At 32.2% G+C, this 14493-nt stretch overlaps 2 protein-coding genes across 6 annotated transcripts in view; one reads left to right on the forward strand and one right to left on the reverse strand.

Annotated features, from left to right (window-relative positions):
- LOC143242172 (serine/threonine-protein kinase ATR-like) overlaps positions 1-14493 on the forward strand; it is a 56341-nt gene that overhangs the window by 35351 nt on the left and 6497 nt on the right. Inside the window, exons 8-9 of one of the 3 annotated variants that reach the window (XM_076485505.1) lie at positions 9281-9367; positions 11533-11670. In XM_076485505.1, coding sequence (XP_076341620.1) covers positions 9281-9284 — 4 coding nt within the window. In that variant the 3' untranslated portion in view covers positions 9285-9367; positions 11533-11670. The remainder of the gene's footprint in view (positions 1-9280; positions 9368-11532; positions 11671-14493) is intronic. The other 2 variants (XM_076485504.1, XM_076485506.1) reach the window with 2 other exon arrangements.
- The window catches only part of LOC143242169 (uncharacterized), a 79538-nt gene that overhangs the window by 6022 nt on the left and 59023 nt on the right, over positions 1-14493 (reverse strand). Inside the window, exon 7 of one of the 3 annotated variants that reach the window (XM_076485498.1) lies at positions 9380-9659. The exons of the other annotated variants lie outside the window; for them this stretch is intronic. The gene's annotated coding sequence lies outside the window, so the exon portion shown is untranslated. Of the gene's footprint in view, positions 1-9379; positions 9660-14493 lie in introns of those variants that run through there. 3 annotated transcript variants of the gene reach the window in all.

Below are 14493 nucleotides of genomic sequence, written 5' to 3' on the forward strand. Positions count from 1 at the left end.
TCGGTTCCCGAACAAAGTTGTTTAGCCTGAACCCCTGAAATAGCCCGACTGATGAGCTGAACGACCCTTCGACCATTTTCGGCCCATGCCAAGTTTGCCCAAAACATTTTGCTCACACATGTCGCTCAGTCCACACCCCCACTAAAATCTGTTGTGAACGTTTTCGTTTTTTTTCTAAATATTCTGATTAAATAAGTCATCATGAAGTCAAAGAAGGATAATGAAAGCGGCAAACCAAAAAGAAACGTTGTAAGAGCCACAATAAAGGAGAAAAAAGATCTTGTAACGAAGTACGAGAGTGGTGTTCGCTTGTCTGACCTTGCTGCACAGTTTGGAATGGCAAAGTCTGTGGTCTGCACCATGCTGAAAAATAAAGGAGGTGATGTTGCAAAAGGAGTGACAGTGCTTACGAAACAAAGATCACAAACAATGGAAGAGGTGTAAAAAGTGTTGTTGATTTGGGCAAACAAAAAACAGTTAACTGGTGATAGCATTTTTGAGACCATCATTTGTGAGAAAGCAAAGCAGTTTTATGCTGACCTCCTGAAAAATACTTCTGGAACGAGTGCTGATCCAAGTGATGTCTTTAAGGCTAGTAGGAGTGTTTTGAAAAATATTGGAAGAGAAGTGACATACATAGCTTCGTGAGACATGGGGAGGGTGCTCATTCTAACAAAGATGCTGCTGATAAATTTGTCAGGGAATTTATGTTGGTCTGTTCTTTTACATTCTTAACCCTGCATTAGAATTTCACCCTGTATAAAACAGCTGCTCAAATAGGTACAGTAATCTGAAATTACACAAAGTCCATTATTTCAATGGCATTTACTGTATATGTATACTAAGAACAATACATCTCTTTGGTAACCTGCTGCTGATATTACCAGCAAGTGGCAACAAGTTAATCCCAATGACATTATGTCAGGATTTACAGAATGTCATCAAGACTGCATAGATTTCTTTGAAAACCTGACTGATAATTTCCATGTTTTATATCCAAGAAGCTGCTGTGGTAGTGACATTTTCCAATATTAAGCTACAAGGTAGGTATCTGGAGGTTTTAAATAAAGCTGCTGATAAACCTAGCAATTTTTATTAGAACTCATAATCAAGTGTTCTTCATAAACACAATATAGGAGAACTAAAATTAATTTAGTACATCACTTCTTAGCTTGCAGCCTGAGCAAATATAATTATTGTCAGAAAACAACAAAATTATAAACCTTGTCATTTTGAAAATCCTTCAAAGGTAATGAGCACATTGTGTTTTTGTAACTTACAAGAGGGTAAAAATTGTAGATAATGGAAAAGTAATTAAAAGTTTTAATGACATTATAAAATCTAAAAAATTATCAAATGTTTATACCCTAGTATTTTAGTAGTATTAAAAAGGATAAACAAATTCTTGCTTTTATGACCTTGATGTAATGCACATAAAACACTTTTACAGGGGCATAAAAACTGGCAGTGTTGAGTTCCTTTAGATTTTTTCATGAGTAAAACTTTCTGAAGACAGTGATTGCATAGACTTATGAAAAGTTAACAAATGTTTGAAAATATCTAGATATTATTATTTTTGACTACAATTTTCATGATAACAAAACACTGCATTTACATCTCAAAAGGTCCAAAATCAAATTCTATGACTACATGATGCACTAAACTCATACCTCACTGAATAACAAAATATACAACATGATTACTCCAGTTATGTTTTACCAGATAAGGAAGATCATCAACATCTAAAGGCTATAATTACCTTTTTTCAGGAAATGAAATTCACAACATAATCACTAAATCAATGTAGTTAAACCCCACTATGTAATAAAGCATGTATCACAACTACTCAAAAAACATAGCTGATTATAACCAGAAAAAAAAATACATACCGGTACTGTTTGTACACTAAGTCCTGTCTAATGAGATAAAACATTGTACAGTGGCCAGCTGTGGTTTTGTGCAGAGAAAACCCATACAATGGATCTCTGTGGAGAGCATATGTCAGCTTCCACTTGATAAATCCACTACTGCTGCTACATAGCACATGAACACATTAGCAAATTTTTTATATGTATGGAATTTTTCCATTGTCTTGTGACTCCTAAAAATAACCCTCAAAACTGATAATGAAAACATAAGGATATGAGCTACCTCAGATATAATTTTTTTTCACCTTTAAGAGATTGTAGATTGACCAAATGTTATTATTTTACCTGAATAATAAATATAAAAAGGTTCAGTCATAAAAGTGACATATTCTGATAAAATATAATAACTTTTAAATAGTTGTGTGAAACAAAATGAAGAAAAATTGCAAATATACTTTGAGAATGTAATATAACAAGCTAGAAACATAAAATCCCTCTGAATGCATTAATTAATATAAAAACTACATGTACTTTGGACTTCAAAGGTTTATTATATGCATTAATGATCTAATGATTTCATTCATAAATAATTTCAACCAGACAATATGGTGAATGGATGGTGGATAATATTCTGTACACATTAGATGGAATGTGTTTGTTCTGTTATAGCAAAGCAGCATCAGGCCATCTACTGTGTCCACCAAGGAAAATCAAAGCCCTGATTTTAGCAATGTAAATTCAAACACTAACCTCTTTCCTACTAGGGAACAGACAATGAACACTTGTATAACAGTTGTTATGGAGTGAATACCTTTTCTAAGTTAGCATTCACAAACTTCATATTATAAAAACTGTTGTTATAACAAACTACTTGCATCAATTGTATTCCAACCACTACTGTAGTTGTTGTATGCCAGTGAGCCTTATAAGCTATTAAATGCAATGGTAGCCCACATCAAGATCTTTTGTCAAGGTTAAAATAGCCTTCTTGTTTTCAAATTATAAATTTCTCTAAAAAAAGATTCCTAATTCTTTTAGCTTGTTTCACCACAGTCAAATACATTAGACTACTGAAGGTTTTTCAATGTGTGTAAATAATCATACTTAAATAATTTTAAACCTTCACACTACCATTATTTTCTAATGGGATACAAAACATATTTATATATGGTGTCTTTGTTGTTAAAATTTGCAATAATTTTATCAAGATACAAATAATAGTTGATACTATGGAATAAGAACCAGAATCTCATTTGATTAAGTAAGTGGTTCAAAGGTTGTATGAAGTTCAAAGTTAGAAAATTGAAAACAGATGTTTAATTTCAAAGAAAATGGCTGATATTTACCTGTAAGTATTTTGCAGTAAAACAATATTTCATGGTTAAGAAGGCTCCAATACATACAAAGATACATTAACAAATCCACCATCATATCATATTATTTACAGTTGGTGGCCGGGATGGCCATGTGGGTTAAGGCATGCGACTTGTTATCTGAGGGTCTCGGAAGAGCAACGACTTAACACTACCTATTGCCAACCCTAGGTTAGTCTTTTACCAAACATGCTTGACCTTTCAGCTGTGGAGGCGTTATAATGGTTCAGTCTATCCAACTGTACGTTGGTAAAAGAGTAGTTCAAGAGTTGGCATTGGGTGGTGATGACTAGCAACCTTCCCTCTAGTCTTAAATTAGGGACAACTAGCGCAGGTAGCCCTCGAGTAGCTTTGCGCAAAATTCAAAAACAAAGCAACAATTTACAGTAGGAAAATAATTAAATGTATAAAAACTATTACCTTTTAAAATTATGCAAGAGTGTACACGTTATCTTATATACTTATAGATAACTCAAATTGTAAAATATTATGCTAAAAATATTTTTAAAATTGTTTTACAAACTGCGAAAGTTTATGACTGTATATATACATATATGGCTCGACATGGCCAAGCGTGTTAAGGTGTTCGACTCTGAATCCGAGGGTCACGGGTACGAATCCCGGTCACACCAAACACGCTCGCCCACCCAGCCATGGGGGCTTTATAATGTTACAGTCAATCCCACTATTCGTTGGTAAAGGAGTAGCAGTCTCCATATAAGGCAAACACCGAGGTGGATATTCAGGTCTCAGAGGAAATAACATAAATGTAGAACCTTCCAGGAGTACAAGAGAAGCAAAATAACAAAATAATGTACTTTTAAGTCTATCCACCTCACAAAACATATTTTGTTGTGTTACTTTTCGCGTAATGTTTCTGATACAAAGAAACGAAGACAACATGTAGTATTCAGTATTCATTTTCCTTTATTGAGTCATTTGTACTTCGTGGATTATTTCTGAATTTGAAGTTTCTCACTCCACCTTATCACCAGACAGAAGAAATATTTTCTAATACCTGTAATTACTTTGAGAGTCCCCGTCACATTAAACATGCTCGCCCTTTTAACCGTGGGAAGGTTATAATGTGACGGTCAATCCCATTATTCGTTGGTAAAATATTAGCCCAAAAGTTGGCGCTGGGTGGTGATGACTAGCTGCCTTCCCTCTAGTCTTAAACTGCTAAATTAGGAATGTCTAGCGCAGATAGCCCTCGAGCAGTTTTGCACGAAATTCAAAACAAACAAACAAATATATACATATATAAAGTATAATCAGTACATGTGTATTTTATCAAATCAACACTGAAATGGTGAAAATGTTTTATAATAAATTTGTATAAAATACGCAAATATTTGAGATTTAAGTAATAATCTTTTATTGTGAAAATTATATGTATTTTATCCAAAAACGTCACAAGCATAAGCAAAATAAGTAACTGAACAGTTTAAGAACTTTTTTCATCTTCATTATTATCAGACCCTTTGGCTTCCTATTAATGGCCAGTGATCCCAAAAGAATGTATGTATATATATGTGTGTGTGTGTGTGTGTGTGTGTGTTGAATGAATGCTTCGAATGAACATCCTTAATGAGTTGTGTTATATGCCACAACAGCAGTTTCTTTGGTACTACATTGTCAATCAAAGACTATAGCTTTAAGAACTAATATTTTATTCTTAATCTGCTAAATGTATTATTTCTATTGTTAATATTCTTAAGGTTACGTTTTAGGACTTAATTGACACCTAATGAAATACAATTTAGATTTTAGAAAGGTGCTCATACTGATGTCCAAGCCTCAAATGGTACAGCGGTTTGTTTGCAGGCTCACACCACTAAAACCAGGGTTTCGAAGCCCATGGTAGGCAGAGCACAGATAGCCCATTGTGCAGCTTTGTGCTTAATTCTGAACAAACAAACAAACTGATATCCAACGAATTTTCACTCGAATTTGAAAAGTTTATTACAAAACTATACTGCTTTGAAAATGTAAGTCTTTCTATTCGAAATTTTGAGTAACTTACAAGTTATTGTATCACAAAACAATATGAACTCAAATAATAAATGAGCCATTTATCCCAATCTCATATACACTTTGAAGTACTTTAATTTATAGTTTGTAATTGCAATAATAAACTCACAACTACCGCTACTACCAGCTTTGATCAACATCCGACGTAGAATTTTAGCTTTACACATTTCGTGGGCATTTGTTTGTTTGTTTGGGAATTTCGCACAAAGCTACTCGAGGGCTATCTGTGCTAGCCGTCCCTAATTTAGCAGTGTAAGACTAGAGGGAAGGCAGCTAGTCATCACCACCCACCGCCAACTCTTGGGCTACTCTTTACCAACGAATAGTGGGATTGACCGTAACATTATACACCCCCCACGGCTGGGAGGGCGAGCATGTTTAGCGCGACGCGGGCGCGAACCCGCGACCCTCGGATTACGAGTCACACGCCTTACGCGCTAGGCCATGCCGGGCCTTCGTGGGCATGAGCGCCAGTTTTAGTACTAATGCAATATTAAACATTACAGATTAAAATCACATTAATTACTTACCTTAGGATCTGGAGACAACTATTGTGATATCATCCAAGTCCTATTTGTCACCTTTTAACCTCATAATACTGCTAGAATTACAAAATATTCTATTCTACTAACAATGACAAGAATATAAGCATACGTAAGCTTTTTAATATTCTTAATATGACGAGAATTTTCTTGCAGATTCGCTTGGCACTTTTTTGGAATTGTAGAGGTCGCTCGATAACACATGTAGCTTACTACGCAGGTCACTGACAATTTGCAAGCAAAATATTGCATTCAATACGTTGGGGTTAAAAGATATGATGCAGTAAAATGTTTATAGATTTATTTATGTGAAGTGATCACCCCAAGGAAAAATCAAACGAATCAGAAAAGAAAATTTACAAGAAGAAAAAAGTGAAACATATTTAAATTTTATTGTCGTGTACAAGGACATTGTAAATATTAACCAGTGCAATATTTGTACTTGTAAAAAATGTACTGTAACTTGAATTTATCGTAGCTGCTAAGCCTAATGCTGGTCTGTGAGGGTTAATACGAAAACGAGTTAGTTAACCACATAATTAATAATTGTTCATTCTCATTACAAGTAGTGTCTGCCGAATTATGTAAGTAGATTTGGACAACATTTTAAAATGAAATTATTAGTATATAACTTATAAGTTGGGACTACATAAATTGTAAATTTACAATTTTTAGACTTTAAAGGCAATGGTGAAAAACGTGCTTTGAATTGTGGCTCTATTGTAATCAGAAAAAGGTATTTCTAGTGGTTGAGTGAGTCCTACAGGTTATTATGGTTTTATTCTTACTGTCACTTGTACACGTGAAGCAACTAGTAAAGCTTCAAGAGCACTTAACAGGGCAAGTACTTCTCTTTATAACTTAATTGTATTAATGACTCTTTATGTATTAATGCAATGTTTTAAACTATGAAAAACTAGTTTTTATAATATTAAATAGTTTTTCATTAAATCAAATTCAGATACAAGACCAAAAACAGCATGGGTAGATAATTGCACTTTGCAGTCACTTCGGATCTTTAGTTAATTGGTTGATACCTTTACCAAAACCTGATTGGCCAAAATACAGATAACTGTTGCACACTTTGTGAAAATTTGATCTACAGCTGGCCACAAAACAGATGTCAACATGCTACAACATTCAGTGATTAAGTGTGCTGATCCTGTATTGATAAAGTAACATTGATACAGGAAAAGAAGAAAGTGACTTGTAAGTTCAAAGTGACAGTGTAGATGTAATGGTTCAGACTTAGAGGTCAAAATTGCATAAAAAACAGGTGTGAAAGAACTGCAAGGTAATTTAAAAGTATGAAGAAAGAGAAAATAAAGGACTGATTCATCTATTCCACTGGAGAGTGATGAAGACGAAATGTCTAGCAGAACTTCTGAGGATCCCATGGAGTTTGTGACACTGAATGAATGATGCAGATAATCCAAAATTGAAGTGTAAAAGCAAGACGTTGTGGTATTTCAACATGGCACAGGAGCAATGCCGATTCAATTTGGTATTGAATGCACAACAACATTAAACTTTCCAAATCAAGAAGCTCGATGAAAAGCATCAAGTTTCAGTGCTCTTGAAAAGAACAGTTGATTGCTTGCATTCTGCATGGCAGGATTAAGGATTTTTAGTACTACATTACTTCCAGGAGATCCAGATGATCTTATGAACATGACTGGAAATACAATTAAATCTGATGATACAAAACTATTCTCATATGCCAATAATGTGCAACAAGTTTTGCCAGAAAAGTTATACTTGCACTGATATTCTAGTCAATGATGTTTAAAGAAATGAAAGATAGATTGAAGAACAAACTTTTGAAATAGCTAGATGAGAATTATCCCACTGATGTGAAGGTCATGGCCTTTGTACCTACTCTGAAAACAAAAAGCAAGAATGAGAACAAATAGTTAATAACATAACATACACATCTTCCAAGTTTACTACTGTGTACTATGGGAGTCAAAACTTTCAATAGCATTACTAAATCTGCATATTTTTTCATAAAACTTTGTAGGAGATTTTGTTCAACCAGAAAACTCTAAAAGTGAGTTTTAGCTCATTCTAGAATGATTTTATTTATTAAGGATAGCCATTCAGCACAAATCCTGGGTGTCTGGCCTGTGGAAGCAGTGTTAAAATTTGCAAACAGTCTAAAAAAAGTTGATTTATTTATATCAACCATTTGTAATTTTAATGTATATGAACAGAAACTAAAATAAATTGTTATCTGTGTTGATGGAGGCACTATTTTTCTCTCACTTTGACTATCTGAATTAGATTTACATTGCTTAGCTTTAGGCCAGACCATAAAATAACTTGTTGCAAAATTCATGGTTAAATTTCAAAATTTCTTAATCAGAATGAGAATTGATACATGAGTTAGTTTCATGCAAAGTAATCAATTAATTTTATGAAAATAATCAACTTGTGTGTCCAATTATTACCATCTTCAATATTCAGTAATCAAAAAATTAATCTTTTTAGAGGCAGTTCACATCTTGCACAGAAAGCTGTCTTTATGTCTGCCTTAGAAATTTCCATGCTACTTGTGAAGTTCTGCTGATTGTGTGAGTAACTAATTTCCTCACACAGGTTGTGTAGTAATGATGGATTACAGTCATGTTGACTAATTGTTTTTTTCAATTACATTGTGATGCTTCTTGTTTGGTGATATTGTTTTGTCTGGTGCACATGAGATGGTGTGTCAGGTAAAGATGAGACTGTTTCTTGTTTCTGTTTTTTTATAGTATTCTTTGGCTAGTGTATCAAATCTGATTTTGAAATAACCAAATACTTTGTTGAGGTCAGAAAATGACTGATTTGGGGTATATTCAGTGGTGATGCACACCAACACACACACATCCTAAATAGATCAGATGAATTTAAGTTGGGTCTGATAAAGGCAAATTCTGGGTGTTATTTACTTCATTTTACTGCTTTAATATCATGCTGAAAAGGTGTGGTCAGTTCTTATAAACTTATGAGAAGACAGTGCATTAGCATTCAAAATATTAGTCAAACAAGGTATCCAAGGCTACCTTAACTTTTACCAGTGTTTGAAACTGCAGAATTTTCTGTTGACCTTTTAACATGTCTTTAACACTTTGTAATTTCATAATTATCATCAACATTGTCTGTAGAAAAGTATGAAGAAAAACAGTATGAAAGGCTGTGTAAAATAATACTTCCATATAGTTATCTTATAAGTACCACATTAATGTCAAATTCATAAAGTGTAATTTTCATCTTAACAGCTGTCACATTTTCTTTATTTTTAATGAACATTTATTACATAATATGTTTTGAATATTTTAAAACTCTAATTATCTTTGTAATGCATAATTTGTTTACTTAATCAGTGAAATAGTATGCCATGTTTATTAAAGTTATTGATACAAAGGTTCAAACAAATTGTTGGTAATATAAGAGTAATCACCCTCTACTCACATTACCTTAGGTAGATCAACAAGTAGGAAGAAAAAGAAGGAAATTGAGGACCTGAACTTGACATTAAAATCTGTAACAACACAGAAAGATGAGAAAGGTAAAATACTACTCTTTATATTAAGAAATAGGTTTTTTCTGTCACCTTTCCTTGCTTGTGGAGAATGAAGTTAATGTTAGATAACACTGCACAACAAAGTTTTTGCTTCTTGAACACTGTTGGGTGTTCCTTATAGATGTTTGGCTGCTGATCATGAAAATCACGTCCACATTTGCCCATTACGTATAGTTTCATTGAAATCTTCAGTTTTGCTACAATGGGAAAACAATATCAGGGCAACTGGAATTTGTCAATGCTTGCTGACTACTCTTGAACACTGGAACGTGATGCACTGGACATTGAATACAAACAAAATCAGGAGCAAAACACTTTTAATTATGTTGAACTTAATAGTGTATTACAAACATAAACACAATTAAATAAGTTATTGCCAGTAAACAGTTAACTGACTATTTCTCAAAGTTTCTACTGATGAAGCAAAACCAAAACTATATTTGTGCATACCCACCAGATACCTGCCACAATCAGCAAAACCTTTTCAGGAAGCAAAAAATTTCAAAAAAATTGTTGTGCAGTATAATTTTGTATGGAGTGTAAAGGTTTATTATTTTAATTTTACCTAATACAAATGCTAGATTAGACAAGCTTTCCCATAAGTTATTTCTATGTAATTCAATAGAGAGTGTGAGCAGGAAATTCTGAAATTTGTATATTCCCATTGTTGTATCACTTTCCAGTAACATAACAAGTATGTGATATGTATCTTAGGACAACTGGTGATACCAAAACAAAATTGAGAACAATGTTTTGACCTTCTTAGGTCATCTCCAGATTAACAAAGAAGGAGTTTGCAACAGTTGTCCTGAAATACATTTTACTTCAAGTTGGTTTCTTGTCATCACGAAATACGTGATATATTGTTAATCACTTAACCTCCTCCTACATGTTGATATGGCATGTTTTTGTAAACATATAAATACAAAGATTTTTCTTTTTTTCCAGTGTTGCTTTTGCTTGTTTTGAAGTGGTGTAAAATGAGCAGGAGAATATGTCAATGTGAGGTTTAATAGTACTAAAAAACATAGGATTTTATAGTTAACTGAAGACTTTTAAGAATTACTACATAAAATGTTATTAATACAGATTATCTTTGGATACATCAATGATCTGGCTGTCTAAGTTGGTGATAAAGGATTTTAAGATATTATTTTTTAGAAATAGCAAATAACATAAGTTGAATCTTTCAAACTGAGTTATTCAAGAAAAGTTAAAATACTTTCCAGAATTATTATGGTTTTTATACCTTATGTATTATATAGAAACTGAAATACATCATGATGTATTCTACCATATTAATATTGCTCTTGACATGTAGTCTTAAATGTGTTTAAAGATGGAACCTCTTTGCTTTCTACTTTTAGAGATACATTTCCCTGACATAAGTGAGGATTTTTTTAGCATTAGTCATATATAAAAGAATTTCTAAAGTGTGGAACATCAGGTTTACAATTTCACCCATTTAAAGTTCTAAATATTTATTTTTCATTATTTTTTTAAGGTCTGGCACTAAAATTGTACTAATGTATAACTTGTAATTATAAATATTTATTCTTTATCAGTGAGAGTTAAATATTTTCTTTCGGAGTGGTTGGAAAGAAATACAGTTTTATTCCATATGAGTTCTGTAGTTATAACACTTAGCAGAGACATAAATCAGGTAGATAATTGTGACTAACCAACAATAATTGGCTTTATAAGTACAATGACATTATTTACGTAGCTAAAACTCATTCAAAACAAAAAGCATAAGCTATTATATTACTGTAATTTTATTGAATGTTATTTTTATACATTTTAAAAATGCATGTTGGTACATTTTATCTGTTTTTTATAACTTTAAAAATTAAAACAACTTATGTAACAAGTGTGTGGTACAAGTATTGTGTACATATTAACTAAAAGCATGAATTATTATACTGTACATAACTATCTTTAATATTAAATGAGTTTTCATAATTTTTGTGTGTTTTTCAATAGTTAGGTCACTGATATTCTTAGGGTGAATCAAAACAAGTGATAAAAGTCTGCTTAATGTAAATCACATACCACAGCATTGAAGTGTTTTATCTTGTTACTCTCAACAAGGCTACAGTTCAGTTATATTCATCTCTTGCAGAAAGGTGATATAACTATTTTAATTTCAGGAACTGATCCTAAATCTGTACTGTATGTTTTTTATAAGTAAGGACAGTGTAAGAAAGGTGACAAATGCAAGTTTTCCCACGATGATGTTGAAAATAAGAGTGAAAAGAAGAGTATTTATGTAGACTTGAGAGATGAAGGTAATGTAGTTTATTTTTTTATCTATGTATCTATTATCTACTAAAAATGTAAAGTATAAAGGTTTTTTAAATCAACTGTATGGTTTTCTGTGTTTGCATTATTAGTGTTAGACTACTGAAGCATTTTAAGAGTTTAAATGGCAATCTTCAGTTGTACCTTTTAGAAAATTAATGTAGATAAATCTAATTCTGTTAAGGGTTTATATCTTTCATTTCAAATATAAAAAGTTTAAATTCTATATTTTTTGGTCAAGATGAATTTTTATCTAATAAATAATTTGGATTTCAATCAATTATTGCATACTGCACTTGATAAACCAGAATAAACATATGATATCATAGAAGAATATTCCTGCAGCTTTCAAATAGTCAAAATATTTTCAGAAGTAAAACCACAACAACAAAAGAAACAAAATTCCTGTCTTTGGTATTTTCCTCTTTTTCCTGAGCCTTACATTGAGGTCACTTGTTCACATTTATGAGAGCTCTGGGTATCTAATATGTTGACAAACCAAATTACTGCTGCAGTAATATATGATCAGTGTATTGACTATAGAAATTCCCATTATAGCTAAACATGCTACTGGTAAGATTTTCCAGGAATTTAATTCAACGTTATATACAGACTAATTCTAAGGAAATTAGATTCATGGGTTTAGCCACTGATTTCTTCTTCTTTTCAGTAAAACAATGTTTCTGAGTAAGAATGTAATCAATAAGAAGACATTTGGAGTCTGTTTTTCTTTGTTTTAACACTTTTATTTTAGCCTGTCATATTCCACACCATTTCAAGAGTTTTAGTTTTCCACTACTTTTCATGCTTCCAAGTTGTTTGTTTTGGGAGAGAATTGCTCTTCTCATACTTTTGTTTCTGTTGATACCAGTTCTACCAGGGGACCGGTACATGTTGATAAACTTTACCACACTTCAAATCTGGTTGATATACCTATGGTAGTTGTGACTCAGATGTCATTTGTGTGGCTTTACTCTTATTTACACATGGGAGAATTGAGTATTTCATGTCATTAATGTATGGATTTTGGTAAGTTAGATATTTATATGTCTTTATTCACCTAAGTTATTTTAAATGAATTGTAAATGAGATGTTGATTATTAATTGTGTTATTACTAGATACATTTAATCACTTTGCAAGTACATTAATCTTACATACTTTGTGGTCTCAACAGATTTCATGGCTTTGTTAGTTCATTATTAGTAATTTAACTAGGTATGTTTAGCCTAGATTATTTGTAAGTTACAATTATTACTACTAGTAACATATAATTATTTTATTTTTCAAAATTGTTAATCATGTGCTAAACCATTTTCTCTTCATAATCCACAATTTAAAATTCTTCCCCACAGTGTCCACTTCATTGCCCTATATCATGTTTTCCATTTCAGGACTTTCCTGTTTGTTTGGACAAACCTCAATTCTTTTCACTCTATGATAATTTGTGCTCTTCTCTCTATGAATAACTAGATAATGTTTGCTTCTGCTCATTCACAGTCCATAGACCACACTCCACTGATTCTACAAGATACAATAGAGGGAGGATTCCTCATGACAGTGGGGGAAATCCATTCTTAACTCCTCTCAATAACCCATTCATTTGGGTAGTTTTCTTCTTTTCAACCTCATTTGGGCCTAGCCTTCTCCTTTTCAGGTTTGGAGCAAGCAGTTCACATGTTCTTCACCTCATATTTCTTGCAGTTAAATGTATTCTATCTTTGTGGGGATGTGAACTATGGATCAAACTTGTTTGTATTCACTTTAGTGGGAACTGAGAGATCAGTGAAACTTCTCACCCATACACACTGCCTGCATCCATATAATAGTAACAACATTTACTGGTTCATGTCTTGCATTATGTATTGTATGTTGTAAAATGTTTTTCATTTTAAGTTTAATTTTCTTCATTAGTAAAACTTGTGATTTCTTTACTAATGTGATGTTAACGTGCATCTGCTTACAGAAGAACTGAATCATTTAACCAATCAAAATAAGTGTTTGTAATAATTATTTTAGCAATTAATCAAAATTATGATTGAATCAGTTGTCATGTTAATAATAAACTAATTGAAATTAATGTTTCTAGTTATTCCAAATATCCAGATGATCAAAATATTTGTTAGGTACAAACTTACATAAGAGGCAGGTGTGGGGATGCTTTACGACTTCCATTTCCATTAAATTTACTATTCCTGTCATTGTTACTGCAAAGCTACAGAAGCTATCTATCACTGCACCAATTTTGAACCATTGACTGTCAGCTTTCTGGCTATTTTAATAATAAGGTGTAAATTTATTGTATTTTGATTTTTTTTCTCAACACTGTGTAATGTTTGTACATTACAATTGTATCACTATTATTTAAGGTTGTATAAGCATGAGCAGATCTAGGGCAGGAACCTAAGTGGTCCAGTCATTCATATTTTTAGTAGTTAATAACTTTATTCTTTAGTTTTGTATAAGAGAATGCAGGTGGGATGAATCGATCCATCGGGGTAAACTTATGCACATTTTTCAGAGATTAATAATAATATTGTTTAATATTATATTTAAATAGACATTAATTTAAGGTAGAGATCAAGGGAGTTGAAACCCCATCCCTTCTAGCTCTTCTTTTTTTAAAGTAATACCTGTATCATTTAATGTTTTTATCTGTGGGGTCTTAACTCCTCCCTCCATTTCCCCCCCCATTCATTTAATTAGGAAAACAGTCAATAGTATTGAAAATAAATATTAGGTTTCAATATCTGTTTGATTGGTCTATTAATTACCTTTATTATTATTTATTTGAATTTACTTTATTTTGAAT

The sequence above is a fragment of the Tachypleus tridentatus genome, unplaced genomic scaffold, assembly GCF_004210375.1.
Source record: "Tachypleus tridentatus isolate NWPU-2018 unplaced genomic scaffold, ASM421037v1 Hic_cluster_2, whole genome shotgun sequence".
Lineage (NCBI taxonomy): Eukaryota > Metazoa > Arthropoda > Merostomata > Xiphosura > Limulidae > Tachypleus > Tachypleus tridentatus.